General features: G+C 35.5%; 1 protein-coding gene across 1 annotated transcript in view; it reads left to right on the top strand.

Moving 5' to 3' along the window:
* The window catches only part of LOC149805499 (tRNA (32-2'-O)-methyltransferase regulator THADA-like), a 134,669-nt gene that overhangs the window by 75,662 nt on the left and 37,651 nt on the right, over positions 1–21,356 (top strand). The window contains exons 22-24 of the mRNA XM_089934269.1: positions 8,958–9,068; positions 15,446–15,689; positions 20,272–20,512. Of these exons, the coding sequence (XP_089790395.1) occupies positions 8,958–9,068; positions 15,446–15,689; positions 20,272–20,512 (596 nt within the window). The remainder of the gene's footprint in view (positions 1–8,957; positions 9,069–15,445; positions 15,690–20,271; positions 20,513–21,356) is intronic.

Here is a 21,356-nt window from a genome sequence, read left to right as displayed (position 1 = left end):
GTCTTTAAAAATTAAGTATTGTTGTATGGTGGCATTTGCAGAAGGTATGATGTAACAGTAAAGGTATAGTAGAACACTGGCAGTGTAGCAGTAAAAGTGGCAGTGTAGCAGAGCATTGAAAGCATAGTGATGCAGTAAAAGTGGCAGTGTAGTAGAGCATTGAAAGCATAGTGTAGCAGTAAAAGTGGCAGTGTAGCAGAGCAGCGATAGCATAGTGTAGCACTAAAAGTGTGATGCAACGAAGGTAGAGTGTAGCAATTAAGGCATAGTGGAACAATGTAGGTATATTGTAGCAATGAAGATAATATTGGAGCAATGAAGGGACAGTGTAGTAATAAAGGTACAGTGGAACAATAAAGGTATAATGTAGCAATGAAGTACAGTAGTCCCCCTTTTGAACGCCCCCCCCCCCCCCCCCCCGACCAGCGGCCACCCGCTCCTTACGGCCAGAATCAGTTGGCACCGACGAGTTTATGTTCAAAAGTACCCCTCACGAAAGGCCACCTGGCTAACGCAACCAGCGGCCATCATATTAGTGCAATATCATAAAATTTACCCCTCACAAGCGGCCACATTTTATTTTAATATGTATCCAGAACAAGTATTTTATGCATAACGTGTCTTAAGTAATCCAATTTCTGTCTCCCAGTGTCAGGTTTTCGTTACTGAAAGAAGTGTTGATTAAAGTACATGTAGCACTAAGGTTAATATTATATCATTTATGCCTCACGAGAAGCCACATTTATTCCATAAAGCCAAGAAAGACTCAAATTTGAATCATTACAAAAGGGTAAGTACATGTAATCCAGTTAGCCTTACTGCTGTGTTATCATAAGATGTCTGGTTTAGTCACTCTGATAATTATTAAGATTACAATTATTGAACAGTAGTAACAGCTGAGAAGTGGCAGTATCGATGTACAATACACAAGTCAGCAGGAAAATGGTTTAATAGCCTTTATGGCTTCCCTTAGTAAGATGTTGAGCTTGATCACTTTGATAATTAGTGGCTATTACTACTGACAATAATTGTCAAGATTACAAATCCTAATGACCGTGAGGTCAAATCTGCGTGATGTTAATGGTACATATCGAAACCGTTTTGGCTTCTCTCACTTAGTGTAAAGATGTGTATAAAAACAAAAGTGTACCAGACTTCGACTAATGAATCACGTGACAAGATCACTTCCTTTAAAAACACACAGCAACTTGTTTAGATGCATACAAAATTGTTTTTACAGTATTGTAGTTGGCAACATAAATGACTTACTGCAAAAAGATCAACAAGTCATCGAGGAAAAGAAAAATTCTCAGTTTAGAGGAGAAAGTGAAAGTAATTCAACTGACGGTGTGTGTGTGTGTGTGTTGAGGATCCTTGCAAAAAACTAATGTTGGAAAGATTCAGATAAACAATATTGTGAAAGATAATGAAACAATTCTGCAGAAGTGGGAAGGTGAAATGGACGGAGAAAGGAAGATTGTTTGAGCCAGGAGACATTTGTATCCTGATTTGAATTACAAGAAAAAGCAACAGTTTTGTCAGTTGAATTGGGATATGACGACTTTACCGCAAGTAACGGATGGTTGCACAGATTTCAAGTGCGACACAATAATAAATGTTCTGTCCTTAGTGGAGAATCAGCTGATGTTAATAATGAAGTTGTCGAAGATTGGAACAAAAGACTAAACGATATATGCAAGGGATATGACAGCAAGGATATTTTTAATTGTGACGAGCTGGTTTGTTTTTTAGACTGTTACCAACAAAGTGACAGATGATGTGATATGTAACATAATTATAAAGACAGTTTTAAAACTATATCAATGGTTATTCATAACATTCTTTTGAAAATGATGAAACAGTTTGTTTTACATTTATTTCACAATATGCATGTGATTTTTTAATGAAAATTTTAAATCTTTTAGAATTAAATGTACTTGTGACTTTCTTCATATGTATTTACTATTTGCATTTGTCATCCCCCTCTAGAAAGGCCTCCCTCATTATAAGGCCACTTCCCTGCTGCAATAAGGGTGGCCTTATAAGAGGGGGACTGCTGTATAATGGAGCAATGAAGGTATAATGTAGCAGTGAAGGTATAGTGTAGCAATGAAGGTATAATGAAGCAGTGAAGGTATAGTTGAACAGTGAAGGTATAGTGTAGCAATGAAAGTATAATGGAACAGTGAATGTACTGTGTAGCATAGAAGGTATAGTGCAGCAATGAAGGTATAATGGAACACTGAAGATATAGTGGTTAAAAGAAGGTACAGTGTAATAATGAAGGTATGATGCAGCAGTGAAGGTATGGTGGTTCATTGGAATGTATTGTTGAGCAGTGAAGTTAGTGGAGCAATACAGTTATAAGGAAGCAATAAAGATATAATACAGCAATGAAGGTACACCACTCCCTTGATAACTCTTGCACATGTCCAGAAACACTGCACTATAAGTGAGGACACATGTTACTGAGGGACCTAAAAAAAAATTAATAATCTTAGCTGGACCTCAAGAAAATTGGTGGGGTGGGGGGCATAGCAGAGAGTGGATGGTAGGTAACAAGCCTGTTTAATGGCCAAGTTCTCATTTTTTTAATCAAGTTGTTTGCTTTTTTGTATGAATTACCTTTACTTTTAAGAGGGTTTGTATGCACCTTGAATAGCCTTGGATTTTGAAATCCCTTTTGATGTCCTTGAATCTGCTTGAATTTTGACCAAATGTTAACATTGTCCTTGAATATACTTGAATTTTGTGAAAATGGTAACAAGTACATTATCTGAACCATATGTTTATGCATTTCTTGTAATTTAATTGATTAAATATAGTTTGAGTAACACACAGTGCATCCTTCTCTGGCCCCTTGTTGGGCCCCTCTATATATACTATGGTTACTCTGCCAGATATGAGGTCATTGCAGCCAGTATGTTAATAAGCTAGTAACTAAATTTAGATATTGTCATGTAGAACCAATCAGATGGCCACATTGGAGCACGTGAACAAACATTGTCTCTTGTTTGAGGCATTCAGTCAGCAACTGGGATGCCTGTGGAGATGTTTACTTTTCAGTGTCGACGCTGCATTTAACTTAAAGAATTATCTGCGAAAAGAACCACTCGCCTCCCCTCCTTCCACCATGTCATTCATTTTGGGGCATTACCTGCATAACATACTGTTCCAGTTCTGTTCTCGGGCATATTGCCCAAGTTCGTGCATTCATAACTTGCTTGATTCCCAGTTTGTCAGTACTTCAATATACTTTAGACTATATATACTTCATATACGCTTCCCAGGGTGCATGTATGCAGTATCGGCTGATGTTTGTTATCATGACAATCCTCGGGATCAGACTTATTGAGTTTTCGTTATTTGTCCCCATATACCTTGTATCTGCTGCTTGCGGCTCCACATACAGATGTCAGACAATCTGCACAAACCCACAAACTCCCCAGAGTCTCTCTTCCTGAGGTATTCCTGTGGTACAAAGGGCCATTGCCAAGTTTCATGCATTCACAACTTTTTCTTTTTGAACCACCAATTTGTGTCAGTACTTAAATGTACTCAGCTATTATGCCCATATATACTTCATACCCACTTCCTACAGTGCATGTATGGAGTATCGGCTGATGTTTGTTATCATGGCATCCTCTGGATCAGGCTTGTCGAGTTTCGGTTATCAGTGTCCCTATATACCTCATAGCAGCCCCTTGCGGCTCAATATACAGGCATTGGACACACTTCACAACCCTACAAGTCTCTCTTCTTGAGGCATTCCTATAGAACAAACAATTCAGAGCTAGTCTGGTGCAGTGTGCTGTGACAGGACTTGTTCCCATTATGCCAAAGATTATTTTACATGTACAATAAAGTGTCTATTGAACCTATGTATTATGTGTTATTCAAATATTATTTTATCGTTCATATTTGGAAAAATTATCAATGATTCAAAGATTTTAGTGGAGAGCTAGTGAACATGTCACCTACTAATTGATGTGAGTGGTTTCCCTTATACAACATTCTGTGGAACATGCATTCAGGGAGTACCATTTTTTTTCATTAGGGTTGTACTGCATTACCTTTCACACAACTGTTTAAAGAATGTCAACAAGTAAAACCAGTAAAACAAGCAACTGATACATTATGGGCCATCACTATAAATGGAGTTCTTGTTCAACGAAACATGGCTTGAATGGAAGGGATATTGACATTGGCTTCGAAGTAGTGAAAAAAAGGGTTAACAAGCATATTGTTTCCCTTCAAAAAGGTCCTTGATATTTCGACAATGGGAGAGTCTGCACTGACCAGCCATGCAAATGGAAATAAACATTCAGTGTTAATAACATCAAGTTGGCATGCTGTTCCAGTTGCAGACTTTTGTACACATCCATAGTCCATTACAAGAAAGCTAGGTACTTCTACTGTTCCAACATGCAGAGCCCCAGCTTGCATTGGCCCAAATTTGACCAATCTGAATATTTTCGCTGCAAATGCATCAGATGTTCTTAAAGCTGAAACTTTTTGGACTCTAAAACTTGTCACAAGCCATTTCAGTGTTTGTTCCTACGAATACACTTCTGAAATTTTTAAGATTATGTTTCCTGACAGCGCAATTGCTAAGCAGTATGCATAAGTTGAACGGAAGTCTGCATATCTTGCCATCTTTGGTATAGCAACACATTTTTCTGCCCTTCTAGAGCAGAAAGTCAAAGAAAAGACAACTGTGGTTTTGTTTTATGAAAGCTTAAAGGTTACTCATAGTAATAATGGCAAATACAGCTTGCTTTGCAGTACAGTTATTTCATCTTATTCTTTTACTTTTTTTTGAGGCATTTAAACTTAGATCTTGATTCTTTGTTATTCCTTGAGAATCTGGGTTCTGTCTTTGAATTGTCCTTGACTTTTTTTCACATAAAACTGTATGAACCCTGTTTAAGATACCCAACCTCGGAAAGATTGTTACCAACATTACTCCACAAGATTTCAACGGTCACATCACCGTATATTACATTACTGCTTTTTGTCATTGCTTATTCACAACAAGACAAGATTCCTTTTTTAACATATAAGGGACATATATTTTGTAAAACAACCATCAATTTTGAAACTCAGTGGTTTATACTTTTTATTGTTCTGTTGATAAAATATTGATGCCATGATTTTACTGCATGTAATAGTGAAATTTCTCACCTTTGGGAAAATCTCTTTGTGCCAATTCATTAATTTTAAGTTAACTCCAGATTCAGGAACTCACATCTCCATAATAAACTATAGCTGTCAGATAAAGCTTTGTATTCATGAAGTACTCATTTCACTTGGTTGTTTTTTTTTTAATCTTTGATCAAATTGGTGAACAAGTAGCCTAATTTAAGGTAGCAGTGTTTGATTGAAATGAGTTGTCCTGGCACATGGCCATGACTGATAGCTCTTACCCAGGTAGGGTTTGCATTCCTTTCAGCTTTTCTTTTATTCCACCCAAGCCCCCCCCCCCCCCCCATTTGATTAGATACAAAAGAAGTAATTGACATGATAATGCAAAGAAGTGTGCTTTTCTTGATTGCTGCAATACAACAAATACTTCTGCAGGTCGAGAATCAAAACATGGTGGGCACTTAATTAGTTCCTCACAGAAATGCTCATGGACAGAGCTGTGGCAGTAGATTGACATTTTTCACATTTGAATACAAGAGGGCATATAGCAGGAATTATGGTTACACTTAAACTGAATTAAAAGACGAAACTTAAAGACGAATTTTGCTTGATAACACTTACATAATGGGCATTGTTTTTTTAAAGTGTTGCCATTAAGAGGCATCAGTGATATTTTGTTACATTGATTTGATTTATATTTGATTTAGTTTGTGTTTGATTTGGTTTGATTGTTTGTGGGTTATGGAATCTTTTTTTTTCTTTACATGCAAATATAATGCAATTTTGTTTACTAGGAATTTGATATTTTCCAGAAAATTCATTTTGACCTGAATCTTTCCATAAATACCTAATAATAGAAACACTTGTTTCTATTTTTGATTTAGTTCCTGGCCTTGATTGAGGGTCCAGTAAACAACTTTTATTCTTGGAGTAAAATGATTGGTTCTTATCAAGGACGTACAGGGGCTACATGTTTTTTATATATATGTAAACATGATCACATGATCCTCTTTTTTGCAATTAGGCATTTCCAAAATTGCAAAATACTTAATATTAATAGTGATGTTTAGAGAGAGATCTCTCAGAGTTTTGGGACTTTTAAACACTTGATGTTAATTTGTTTTCTTCTGTTGTGACCAGTATTGAATTTTTGAGTTATTTTTTAATTTTTCTTCAGATTATTTGGACTCTTAAAGATTAATTTGTTTCTCAGGAAATGTCATTGTATTCATACAGAATTCTTGAACAAGGATATTTCTTGAAAATTTTATTTGGATTTCCAAGATCGGAGGATTAGTTAATACCATTAATACTGGCCGCCATGTATAGCCTATCATGTGCTGAAAAATGGCATTAAACCCTACAACAACAACAACCAGCAAATATTGAATTTCTTTTTTCAAGTATTCCTGTTTGAGATTGTTCATCCTGTACGAGTGTTGTTTCACAGTTTTAGAATTTACAATTTCAAGTTCATGGAAAATTTTGTTGGTTCTTGTAGGGAAAAAGTGCTTATATTCAAATAATAACTGTTTCTTTCTTGCTTTTGCAAATGTGAAAATTTCTGGTCCAGATCTTTCTCAACTTCTGAATTCCGAAGATTTGGCACTCCAATATCAGTAAATCTTCACTGAGTGGGACAGGTACAACTAAATTAATTGCATGTTTAACCTGGCTATCTCTTTCAATATACTCTTTTAGCATGTTTATGTGACAGAGTTCTTTTTCAAAAAGCTTGCCAATTTCACTAAAAATTTCAAAAACATGGGGAATTCAAATTTCAAAAAACAAAGTTTTCTGAAATATTCTAGCCAAAATGAAAAATTATCCCAGATGAGCCCCCAATTCTTGTGTTACTTGTTTAGGCTCGAAAAAACAATAACACAAGATATTTTCATTGATCAAAATTTTGTTGGATATTGTCATTTACAATGTACCAAGAATGTTGTTGGGAAAGAAGGTTTAGAAATACATGTATATGACTTATTAATAGTTGAGAATTTCATGATGTTGCTTCAAATTTTTAGGTACTAATAACCAGTTTTGGTGATAAAAATTAAGGTATCATTTACCAATTTTTATCATAAATTTCTTCACATTCAACAAATGGGGGGATTTTCTAGGAGTTATCAAGGGAACGGTGTACAATATAGCAGTGAAAGTATAGTGTAGCAATAAAGGTATTGTGCAGTAGTGAAGGTATATTAGAGCAATGAAGTATAGTGCCGCAATGAAGAGATAGGGAAAAGTGAAGATATAATGTAACAGTGAAAGTATAGTGTAGCAATAAGGGTATTGTGCAGTAGTGAAGGTATATTAGAGCAGTGAAGTATAGTGCTGCAATATAGATATAGGGAAAAGTGAAGATATAGTGTAGCAGTGAAAGTATAGTGTAGCAATAAGGGTATTGTGCAGTAGTGAAGGTATATTAGAGCAGTGAAGTATAGTGCTGCAATGAAGAGATAGGGAAAAGTGAAGATATAGTGTAACAGTGAAAGTATAGTGTAGCAATAAGGGTATTGTGCAGTAGTGAAGGTATATTAGAGCAGTGAAGTATAGTGCTGCAATATAGATATAGGGAAAAGTGAAGATATAGTGTAACAGTGAAAGTATAGTGTAGCAATAAGGGTATTGTGCAGTAGTGAAGGTATATTAGAGCAGTGAAGTATAGTGCTGCAATATAGATATAGGGAAAAGTGAAGATATAGTGTAACAGTGAAAGTATAGTGTAGCAATAAGGGTATTGTGCAGTAGTGAAGGTATATTAGAGCAGTGAAGTATAGTGCTGCAATGAAGAGATAGGGAAAAGTGAAGATATAGTGTAACAGTGAAAGTATAGTGTAGCAATAAGGGTATTGTGCAGTAGTGAAGGTATATTAGAGCAGTGAAGTATAGTGCTGCAATATAGATATAGGGAAAAGTGAAGATATAGTGTAGCAGTAAAGGTATAGTGTAGCAATGAAGGTATAGTGCATCAATTAATGTATAATAGCAATTAAGGTATAGTGTAGCAGTGAAATGAAAGTATAGTGTATCAATGAAGGTATAATGTAGCAATTAATGTATAGTGTAGCAATAAAGGTACAATGCAGCAATGAAGGTATAGCCTAGCAATGTAGGTATAGTGTAGCAATGAAGGTATAATGTAGCAATGTAGGTATGGTGGAGCAGTAAAGGTACAGTGCAGCAGTGATAGTATAGTTTATCAATGAAAGTATAATGTATAGCATAGCACTGTAGGTATAATATGGCAATAAAAGTATAATGCAGCAGTGAATTAAGATTTAATGAAGTAATACAGTGGAGCAAATATATTGTTGTTGGAACAGTTGAGCTGTCAAGTTGCATTTTTTGTTTTTTGAGGAACACTGTACTATGCATTTTTCTGATGGTAAATATTTATTATAACCTCGAAAAAAGGCCACTCTTTAGTTTCTGGGCAAAGATATTAATTATATGCCTTTGCTTCAGGTCACAGATCATTTTTGGTCAAATACAGGTCATGCTTAATTTGATCATCTGAATTTATTAGAATACAGGTAAATTTCAAACAAAAGAATGAGACAATGAGCTTTAACATTTTACACAAGGTACACAAATTCTGCTTTGTTTCAGAATGTAATTGATGATGACTTCTGCTCTTTTGTGCTGTAAAATAAAACTGTAAAAATAAAAAAAGATAGTAGTCATGCTGCTGATTGTGTGTTTCCGCATGCAATTTTGCAATTTCCATACCATAGTAATACAAAAAAAATGGAAAATTCGTTTTATTGTTTGAAAGATTTTAAATATAAATGCAATATTCATTTCAGGTACTGTTGGGACTCAAGAGAAATGTTATGGCTGCTTCCATTACACGTAAATCAGCAGGTCTTCCGGTCATCATGCAGGCAATACTTGTCAGTGAGAAGAAGTACAAAAAGGTAACCGTTGTATTCTCTTTCTTTTGGAAAATATTACAGTCAGGGTTATCCTAAGTTATTGACTTATAAGCTCAAGTTTAGCCTGGTTTCCAAGACATGAAGCAACAGAGAGAGCATGACTTCTTCTATGTTAGGTTGTATCATTCAACCAGGCTTCTTGCATAACTTTATTATGTCTTTGCCAAGTGATGGTCTGGTTAAAAAACTGACGTTTTGTTGTGATGTCAGAATGAAGCTTTGCCAGAATCTGGACAAGTGATTTGATTGACTGATGTAACATTGTGATGATGAAGTGATGTCAAGGTTTGTGTTAACATTATTTCGTTGCTGATTGAGACATGCCTTCTGCATTGGTGTCTGTTTGAAGAAAATATGTTTAAGGATATCCTTTGAAGCTTAAAATGTAATTTTGACTTGAAGGATAATAGAAAGTATATAGAGATAAATTCTGAGATAGCAAGAGACACCTTTGTGATTTTGTTGGTACAGAGTTGGCAACCGCAGTTAATGCAGCATTTTACCAGACGATTGAATGGTGGAGATATCATGGAACCACATGAGAGGTTGAACCAGACTATTACTACTGGGGATGTCAGTTGATTACAGGTTAACCCTCTAGTACAATGTAACTTGCCTTAGCAGAAACATCCATATAGCAGACACCTGTTCATATGGGACACTTTAAGGGATCCCTACTGAAAATCCACCAGCAAATATCATTTATATAGTGGAAGTCTCTCTAATTCAGACAACAGACAGTTCTTTTCACTTGACAGATAAAGGTCATTATGACTTATATGTGCACAGATTTGCCTTCATTGAAACTCACCACATGCACTATCAAATGGGCACAGATTTGTGAAGTCAAGGTTGTCTCAGCAATTAACTAATCAGTCAACAAGGACCATTTTCACATTACATCATAAGTTCACATAGTAATAATTTCCTTACTGAAATGATTATATTTTAGACAGATTAAAAAAAATATGGTTATGGTGATGAGTACCCTACTAAAAAACCAAACCCCAGCTCAGAATACTCTTGTAAAATAAAAGGTTCGTGAGTATAGGTGATTAGATGTACCATATTAAAAGTACCGTATTTCATGTAATTGTTTGTACACGAAAACATGATTATTAATTTCCATGTACGAAAAACTATATGTAAAATAAATAATTATCATTTGGTGGTACTGGCTATATATGAAAAATAATGGAATCGTACCTGAAAAAATTCAAGGGAACACACGCTACTCAGCAACCTAACAGTACAAACGTACAAAGTAAACATATATTTTTTGTCTCATTCTGCTCTCAACTCAAGAATCTAATTACAATAAAACTAAAAGCACTCAGAAAGAGTTTTGCTGTTACACTGGACAACAAATTTTTACAAAAGTCATGTTACTGAAATAAAATTAGTCAATTCTTATCAATTTTTATGTGCTGAACACGAATATGACAGTCAAATTGCAAAATTGGCTCTAGTTTTTTTGTAATCTGCAAGAAATTAATGTTTACATAACGAAATGCATTCCAATAGTAAAAGGTCAACTGTAATAGCCTACCTATAAAAAATCAAGTCATTGACTACATCTTAGATTTCTTCGCCTGTCTCTTGTACAGCTGTTCGGGAGCATCTCTGAGGAGTGTCCAGCAGTAGTCAGCCAGCATTGTAGTGGACCATTTTCCCTGGTATCTTTGTTCCATTGTTGCGATATCTTGATGAAAACGTTCGCCGTGCTCATCACTAACAATACCACAGTTGCTAGGAAAGAAATCCAAATGGGAATGAAGGAAGTGAATCTTTAGAGACATATTGCAGCCAAGTTTCTTATACTTCATCAACATGTCTTCTACTAGTTCCTTATAGTTTTCTGCCCTAACATTTCCGAGGAAGTTTGTAGAAACTAGGCGAAAAGCATTCCATGCTTGTTTCGCGTCACCTTCCAGCAAGTTGTTGAACCGGTCATCTTTGAAAAGCTCTCGAATCTGAGGACCCACAAAAACTCCCTCTTTAATCTTTGCTTCGCTGAGTCGAGGGAATTTTTCATGCAGGTATCGGAATGCTGGCAAAGTCCGGTCAATGGCTTTCACGAAGTTCTTCATCAAACCTAGTTTGATGTGAAGGGGTGGTAGCAAGATTTTCTGAGCCTCAACCAGAGCTGGGTGTTGGATATTCTTCTCTCCAATGGCTACATTCTGCCTGTGAGTCCATTCCTTCCTCATGTAGTGCATTTCCCTTGCTCGGCTATCCCACTCGCATAAGAAACACATGTATTTTGTATATCCTTGCTGCAGTCCCATTAAAAGGGCAACTACCTTCAAATCACCACAGAGGTGCCAGCTGTACTTGTTATACTCAATGGAATTCAGTAGCTGCCTTAAGTTAACGTATGTCTCTTTCATGTGGACAGCATACGCTACTGGAATAGATGGAAGAATGTTTCCATTGTGCAAAAGCACAGCCTTGAGACTCAGTTTCGAAGAGTCCACAAATAGTCTCCATTCTTGTGGGTCATGAGTGATTTTTAAAGCATTCATGAGGCCCTCAATATCGGAACAGAATATCAGATTACTTTCCTTTCTGAAGAAAGGCTCCAATTGCTGGTGGCGCTTTCGATATGCAGTAATTGTGACATCTTCTTCTAGAAGATTCCATTGTTGGAGTCTTGATCCTAGCAATTCTGCCTTGTTCTTTGATAAGTCCAAATCACGAATCAGGTCATTTAGTTCTTCCTGTGTTATTCTGTGTGGGGTTGATGATGCACCACAGTGAAAATCTGGATCACTGCATGCTGATGGACCAGGAGAAGAACAGGTCGACTCACCTTTGTCTTCGTCAGATGAATCAAGAGAATATTCTGCTGGAGGTTCTGGAATAGGAAGTCCCTCACCATGTGGAACTGGTCTCAATGCAGACGGAATGTTTGGGTAGACTATTCTCGACTTCTTTCGCTTCGTTATTCCGCCGGAAAGAGGAGGAACCAAGCAGAAGTAACAGTCATTTAGGTGGTTGCTTGGCTCTCTCCACACCATTGGGACTGCAAACGGCATTGATGACCTTTTGCAATTCAACCACTGTGAAAGCTGTGTTGTACATGTAGCACAGCATATATGCGGAGCCCAAGGCTTGTCTTGGTCACCAACCTTGCATCCGAAGTAAAGATGATATGCCTTCTTCACTTGAGAATTGATACTTTTCTTCTGGTTGGCAAATGTCACTTCCCCACAAATATAGCAAAAATTGTCCGCGGTATTAACACACTTTCGAGGCATTACTGTTCTTTATTGTACGTAAATGGATAAAATAATAAGTTTTATGTAACAGTAGCTTGAACTGTCTCGCACAACGTCTAAAATATTTTAAATGCTGAACCTATCTGATTGGGCTTTATATAGTACACTGCTTACGTCAGCTTCAGCAGCCGCCTGGCATTAGTATAATAGGCCTACACATGTATAGTACACTGCTGACGTCAACTTACTTCAGCAGCCGCATGGCATTAGTATTGCATTGCATCAGAAAATGATGCAATCAACTGTGGATGATGTGAGCATGATGGTATTATGCAATGTTACATCATTATTCCGGATGTTGCTGCAGTCCTACTGGAGAAATTTACACAGTGAAACATAGAAAATGAGGTATATGAATATCTTCAAAACGAGAGCCAATACAAATTTTTCACGGTTATATTCGTGTTCGGCACACCAAAATACTACAGATTAGGGCCTTTTCAAGTCAGTAATGATTTCACTGTTGACCAGTGTTATTAGTGAATGGGGGGGGTGGATTATGTCTCAGTGTGCAATCTCATCTGCATTTGGATCATATGTAGTTTTGTTGTGTAATGTTGGCAAAATGATTAAGATGATTTGAACATGTATTAGTTACAGATATTATTGATTGGTAAATTGTATGCAATGATATGAGTCCAAATTGTCAAGAAATTAAGTGCAACTTGTATTTTTACACAACAATAATCTCATTATCGAATTGCAAAAAAAATAAAATAAATTGAAATCACATTTTAGTTACTGCATGTGAGCAAGCATGCACGCATGTGTGAGAGAGAGAGATGAAACAAAATTTTGTTAGTGTATTTATTCAGGGTGATTTTTATTTGTAGCTTTTGCAAAGAGAAAAAAAGATTATTTTCAGTTACCTGACGATTGTGATAATCCACATGTATTACAATCCTACTATATTCCATTATCAATAAACACTGCAAAATCAACAATTCATTCTTGTGTTAATTACGATGTACATTGTCACAACAACCACATGGCTTTGCAGTGTTATTTACATGGCTATTAAACATGCTTAGCGCTTTGGTTATTCCAGTTGAAACCAGATTGAGAGCAAGAATGGACAGAAGAGGTCAAATCAGCGAGGCTGCCAGTAGGGAAATGAGGTTCTCTTTAGGGAAATGAAAATCTCTCAATGTGCTATTGAAGCTGTTGTCCATACAGCAGATGTTATAAGGACAAGTGATCATACACATTACTGTTATTCAAACTCGCCAATAAAGATAATAGTTGGGTAAATCATTGAATAGATTTGCAATAAAATGTTAATTATATCCAAGTTAAAAAAGAACAAGCACTTAAAAGATAGCATATGTATATAGATGAATTGATTTAACAGAGTTCATGACTTACGATGGAAAATGACATGGTTTTTATATTTTATGTTTGTAGGACTATAATGAAACAATATGACTAGTTGACCAATGGTCTGTGGTCTTCACTTTAGCAAGTACTGAGATGTAACTTTTGTTGGATAAGAAAACATAAAAGGGCTTCCGAACTCGTTTTAAATTGCACATGGTGGTTTGTTATGGTGACAGACTGAATAATGAGAACTAATTAACGATAATACTTAAAGGTATGGTCTGTGAAGTCCTTTGTCCATTAGTTAATAAACACCAGTAGATATTGCAATGACAATAATAGAGCTTATGCACATGGGCACATTTTTTGCAGCGGAGGGGGGCAGTCAGTTACGACCGGGAGACTAAGCAGTCTGAAACTAAAGCTGATATTTACTAAGCAATTTGAACTGAACCTTGTGACATATTTTCAGCTTCTTTTGTCGGAATATATGCATTATGCATTAATCATTGTGTTTGCTCAACAACATTTAATTATTAGTTTTTGTAAAACAAAATGGCAATATGGTATTTTTGATCTTTTTCGCAAACATAAATCTTCTTAGGAGAAATTTTATGTCCAGTAATTAAATGGATTTTTTCGAAAAATACAAAGTGATGTATATGAAAAATTATAATACTTTTATATAATTATTATTTTGATAACTGGATTGTGTACAAAAAATTAAAGGTTACAAAAAAAATCACATGAAACATGGTAGTCAAACCTGTCCAAAGAAGCCAACCATGGGAAAAGGAAAACTGTCCTTTATATACAGATAACCTCTCTACACATGTTCATCTTTCAAAATGGCCAGCAGTGTTCACTTGAAATTGATCACAAACTAATCTGCACAGATCATGATTTGCCATCATATTGTGACAACAGGTAAGTGTCAGTGCTGTTCACTTGAAATCAGTCACAGAATAGACAGCATTGTTCTTGTTGTTGTTGTTGTTGTGGGGTTTAACGCCATTTTTCAGCACGATAGGCTATACATGGCGGCCAGTATTAATGGTGGAGGAAGAACCCGGAAAACCCCGGAAAGAACCACCGACCCACGAGAAGCTACTAGCAAGCTTTCTCACATGCCCACATTGGCTGAATCTTAGACTCGAACCGCCGCAGACAGAGGTGAGATGGCAGTGATCCGTAACGAAGAGCGCTTTAGACCACTCGGCCACTCGGGGCCCCCATTGTTCTTGGTTTACCATGTCATTATGTGATGGCAAATATGGGTCAATGCTGTTCACTTGACAGAATGGATGACAGAATGTACAGCACAGAGCTTGGTTTACCAGTGCATTATGTGATGATCAGTATAGGTCAGTGCTGTTTACTTGAAAAATATCATAGACTAAACAGAACAGATACAAGTTTGATTCTGTAATCACAATGCATATAACAGCTATGTGTTATTATTCTATTATTGCATTCTCCCAATGGAAGTGTTCTCCTGTACTCCACCAGAGGACAGTTTCCTAGCTAGAAGTCAATAATAGATTTAGTATATCACAAAATGACCTAGGACTGTTCCAGAAATAAATATATGGGTATGAGATGGAGGTGGGGATCTATATTACTTTTTCAAAGACTCTACCACTTATCAGATTTAATTGGTTTTAACTTAACCCTGGGCTGCAAAAATATTAAAACCAACATATTACCTCTACACAATACAACTTATGCTTGTAATTTATTTTGTCATATCTCTAATTTCAGTCAGTCATCTTAGAAATGGCAGTAGAAGGACTTTTTGAAATTGCCTCCTTACCCCTCCCGGAGAGACCGAATGAACACCATGACCTTCCCCAGGTCCATGGGCTAAATATGCTCAAGTCTCTATTCTGTGATGCCTCTCTCAGTGTTGCTATGATGGTTTACACTGGCAAAGCAGTCATCTTAGTCATACAGATGTTTGGTTCCCCAGCCTGGGCCATCAGGAATGCTGCTACACGATTGTTTAGTGAGTAGTTTTCTTGGCTGTATCAGTAAGAAAAACATCTATGCAAAGTTAAGGCAAAAGACAGTCTGGTTTTTTATATGGATTGTTCTGTTTGGGAATTTTCACACGAACATGTAACTTGATTACATAAACACAGTATTTATTCAATGTTTAACCTACAATTTCCATTGACTGTGAAATGTACATTACTCTCCTTTAGAAAAATATAATTTGAAGCAAAGTTGTTAAAGAAATAGTTCTTAATAAACTTTTGGATAATTACAGTGGTCTAAGCTGTATGTTCACAAACCCACAATCACTGTATGTTGGGCCCTCCAGACTTATCTCCCCAAGCAAACTATTCTAGACTTCTCTTGAGCATTAGTTTTTGTCCCTGATGCTGCAAAAACCAAAAGCTTGTCTAACAGAGTTAATAGTATAGTGCTCTGGATTTGCTACAGAATGTTCTCTTAATGTTTTTTTTTATATCTTTGGCAGCTTTACAATTTGCAGGATCACCTTCCTTTGATATTTATATATGGTGTGTTAAATATTCCTATTAACAAGTTTTCCCATGTTGATTATTCAAAGCTTTGCAGTTGAATCTAACCTTTCATAGTCTTCAGAATACAGAAAATCATGGCACAGTAAAACCTTCTACTACACCTTTGTATCAAGACTAAGATCCCATTTACACATACTTATATAGAAATTTACCTGTATTTAAGGACCACCTTTGTATAAAGACTGAGGTCCCATTTACACATACTTATATACAAATATAACTGTATATAATAACAATCTGTATGGTCTTGACTTTCAAGTGGTCATTGTGCACAGGTTTGTAATCTAGTGGCCTTGAGTTCGTACACTTTCAGAGCATTCAGTATGTTTACAACAGATTATTTTCTCAAATTCATAATTAATTAGATATACTAGCTTGAATTATTGTTTTTACACTGAACAGTATTTTCTTGGACAGTTCGTGTTTTTGAAAAGTGATTTATGAAATATTTATGAACATTCTTTTTTTTAAAAAAAATTGACTAACCACCAATAGGAATTTTTGCTTTGTATACCTTACATTTTCTGTGTAATTGACTATTTCAGAATTGCTGGTGTTGAAAATGTATTTCTTAAACAATGTCAGAAAATTTTATAATGGTTTGGAAATGTCTTAATTGTATAAAAATCCTCAAAAATTAACAGTCAAACTTGTGTTAGTGATTACCTTCAGAAACATGTAAAGGTCACCTGCTGATATAAGAAATTTTATTTATGTCCAGTAATTTTGTGGTCTGTAAATGTCATGTATATGTTGGTTATGGACTGGTTGTGTTCAGCGGTGACCTTAAAAGATCCAAAATACATATGGTTTCAATATGCAATGGTCAGATAGGCATAAAATATATGCATCTTATGTCTTAAATCTTGAGAGTTCAGACTTAATTTATTGGTGAAGGCAAATACAGGGAACGATATATATCTGTTACATTTTCTGTGCTCAAAGTTCTTTGTACCACTTCGGCTTTCACTTGTTAATTATTTCTCTTGTTCATTGTTTATGTTGACCCATGCCAGCCATATTCCCAGACAAAGTGTGTTATGAGATTCCAAGTGATGTTGTTGAAATGAGAATAAGCTTTATTTTCATATTAGCCTTTAGAAAATGTTTGGAAATTTAAATCTGAATAAAAAAAAATGTTTTTTTTCTTCAAACCATTTAAAAATTTACAAAGAAAGAAAAAGTTGGTTGACTTAGCATTATCAAATACTAATGCCATACACATGTGCAAAGATTCTCATAATTAAATAATAATGACATAAAAACATATATCAAGTTTCTGCATTTAAAATCCATTGGATGGCCAAATATATGCTTAATTTGATGTAGTCGTTGCTGCTCTCAGTAGTTCAGTATGGGGTTTGAAGGTAATGCAAGTGTCATTAGTGTTGTTCTTTGCACTCACTAGATGGCACTGTTGTCCAAACTTCCCTGCTGGATTATCCGAGGAAATTCTGGGCAGAACTGAGTTGTTTATGAAAACCATAATGTTCAGTTAGTATTGTCAGAACTGTATCTGATGTAGTTTGACCACGAGAAATGTGTAACAAATTGAATATATATCACATTTGGGATGGGCTATTTCATTGGTTGAAAGGAGAGAACATAGCATTTTTAAGTTTAATGGAGTCTTTTCAGATAATGCAGCAGTATTAAATGCCACTATCCAGTTTGGATGTTAGTTCTTTATCAACTCAAATTAACTGTGCAAACGTGAGCATGTGCTTATTATTGTCTTTCAGTCAATTTAATGGCTGAAATCATCCTGAAAAGCAGGGGTCAACTAATAGTATTTTAACAGAATTAGGATAATGAATACTAATTAAAAAAAAACTAATCTGAATGTTTAATTCCAGTATGCTACTTACAGACTGTGCTCCTATTTTGCTGGATATCACATACATTAGAATGACTAATATCAGTATGATGTTTATAATACATGCAAAGAGTTAAATTCTCCCCCACGTTGCTGTGCTTCACAAAGTAAAACTCCATCAACCTGGAGTTTTTAAATTTATTTTTGCTGGTTTTTGCTTGCTTTGCTCATAAAAAAATGAATCATACTTGAACACTATTCTGACAACTGCAGTAGCCATGTTCTGATTGTTATATATGCAGTAAAAGTCCGACTTCGAAGGAACGTTGGAGCTAATCACAAACTTTATTGAAGTTGGCTTCAACATTCCCATTCAATGCAGTGATGTGTAACAAAATTGGTTCTTCAGCACATTTCTTTGATGTACTTCAGATGAATTGGGTTGTTCTACTTTATATGCTTTACCTACACAAATTAGCGAAATGGACTCACCCACAGCTGAATTGACTCAACACCTCACTCTAGCTATTGTCTGCCAATTAAGTAATCTATGAATGGTGGTTGTTTATTTCTGACCACATTACCTATTAATTGCCTCTATATCAGCTGTATGTCCCAATGATAGGTTTAGCTGAGCTTTGAGCAGGACTGTTCATACGCACTGATTACGTCATAATTATATTGTGGTGGTCAACAAATATATTTTGTTTGTTATTGAAAAACTTAGTGACAAAGATTCCTGAAAATTGTTTTTTTTTTTCAAAACACAACCATTTCATGGGGTTTGGTCATCCAAAACTGTTTTTCATGTGACACAGCATTTTATGGCAGGTATTATTATGCTGTATATAAAAACCATCTGTATGTTAAGGCAATAGTTGGCCAGATCCTTCAATGGCCATTATACACTGATTTGAATGTTTTTATATTTATTGCATATTGTGTGCTTAACTTTTTTCATGATTGTAAGTTGTACTTTAGATTATTGTCACTTGTAAACAGAATGTTTACTTAACATTTGAATTCAAGGCCAGTCTTATTTACAATTAGACTGACTTTTTCTATCAGATTGCTTCACACTCTGTTACATTGTAGGCCAAGTGACAGTGTGTGTAAGTAGTGATTTGTAAAATAAATAATTCCTGCTTTGGATTAGTGCATGGGAATCCATTTGTAATGAGAGTTTACAGTTGCATTGTTGTAATCAGATATGATTTGAGATGTATTTATTTAAATTTTCATTGGACTCAGTAAAGTGTTAGTAATACAATACTTTGGATTATTCTGAACTTATTCAAAGACGTTCTGGATTGTGTATGTGTCCCAGCTGCCAAACAAGAGGCCACAAGTTTGAAACTCCCTGCAGCATCCCAATTTTTTTCTTTTTTTAAAAAAAATACTCTTTTGTATTTATATGTTCAGACTTTCATGTAAACTCACTCATCCCAAATTTTTTAATCTATTTTTTCATGTACTTTTTTTTATTCTCATCCTAGAATGGGCAATTAGGCTACTTCATTTGGAATATTCTATATTTTGGACTTGTTATAGGACATTTGGGATTATTTGGAATTTAATTCACAATATTGTACATTTTATTCGACTTTTTTTTTTTGTATTGTAGCGAAATAAACTGCTTGTTTGTTAATTACTTAAAATGCTGATTTCACTTTCTTTCTGTTGGATACTCTCAGACCTAGAGTTGTATCAATGTATCATATGCAGAAAGTAGTTGATAGGGAGTTGTTGATGTTTCAAATCTGTGTTAATATATGCAGCATCAAAAGTATACAGTGCTAATTGAGTCGGGGCCCCAAGTGGCCAAGTGGTCTAAAGTGCTCTCTGTTACGGATCACTGCCATCTCACCTCTGTCTGTGTGGGTTCGAGTCTCGGATTCAGACAATGTGGGTATGTGAGAAAGCTTGCCAGTAGCTTCTCGTTTGTCGGTGGTTCTTTCTGGGGTTTTCCTCGTGTTCTTCCTCCACCATTAATACTGACCACCATGTATAGTCTATCGTGTGCTGAAAAATGGAGTTAAACCCTACAACAACAATAACAACAACTAATTGAGTCAACAGATTTTATTCATCAGTTATTTTATCTGACTTGATTATGCTTATGTACCATAGGGTGAGATCAGTATTATTTTTTATGAACTATATTGTTACAATTTAAAGACCCTCAGAATATTATTTGTAAAATACTATTCTTCAATTTGCAGGTTCTCTGGTGACAAGAATATTTGGTCAGAAAAAGGGAGGTAAAGAGATATCTTGCAGTGCAGTAACCTTGCCAGAGTTATCTACTCATTACTCAGAGTTACCCTTCTTCCTTATGGAGGTGTTGATCTCAGCAACACAGACTGGCTCCCTTACTCTAGAAAATCTAAATCCCCAGTTGTTTCCAGTGCTGACTATTTTGGCAAGTCTGACCCCATCAGAGGCCAGCCCTGAACAACAGAGGTATTCTCATTAAGAGCACCAACGACACATCATAATTCATAAAATCCTTAATAGTTTTGGTAATAAACATGATTGTGTAATATCTCTTTATGATATTACATTTTGGTAATAAACACGATTGTGTAATATCTCTTTATGATATAACATTTTGGTCTTTCGTTTTACTTGTGATGCTAAAAAAGTTAATACTAAATACACTGCAGAAAGCAAAAATGTAAGAAGAGCCCTTGTGTCTTTATTTCTTCATTAAAAAATGTGGTCATTTATTTTAAAAGCCCTCATTACATTGTTGCCTCACTTATAATGCAGGTGATTGTTTCATCATTACTGCTAATTTAAAATTTATTTCACCTAATTTTTGTTTTAGGCTAATGAGTACCAGTTATAATGTTATTTCATGTCATTAGATACCATATTTGCTTGTTGTTATTCACTGTTTTAAGACAGCCGTGTTGGAACATACCTCATAATATGGCATCCTCGCTTGTAACATTGGTCATTTGTATGACTCCCATAAGAAGTGTTAAATTGAAGGAGCCTGCATTAGTGGAGAACAAGATGTAGGTATCACTTCTCCAGTGCCAGCAACAGTAGTATTGTGAAAGTGTAAATGTATTTATTCAAGTTTCTGGCTTTCAGAATCAGGGGCCAGAGGTAGAAAATTGAGGTTGGAATTCCTCAACCATTCAGAATCTTGAGCCAGGTAGAAAATTGAGGTTGGAATTCCTCAACCATTCAGAACCATGGGCAATAGGTAGTAAATTGAGGTTGGAATTCCTTAACCTTTCATTTCACATTCTGTATTATTTTGAACCTTTGATGTCTTTCAGAATAGAGAACATGG

The sequence above is a fragment of the Sinohyriopsis cumingii genome, chromosome 2 (genome assembly GCF_028554795.1).
Source record: "Sinohyriopsis cumingii isolate HCF-2022 chromosome 2, ASM2855479v2, whole genome shotgun sequence".
NCBI lineage: Eukaryota > Metazoa > Mollusca > Bivalvia > Unionida > Unionidae > Sinohyriopsis > Sinohyriopsis cumingii.
This window is presented reverse-complemented; position numbering and strand designations above follow the sequence as displayed.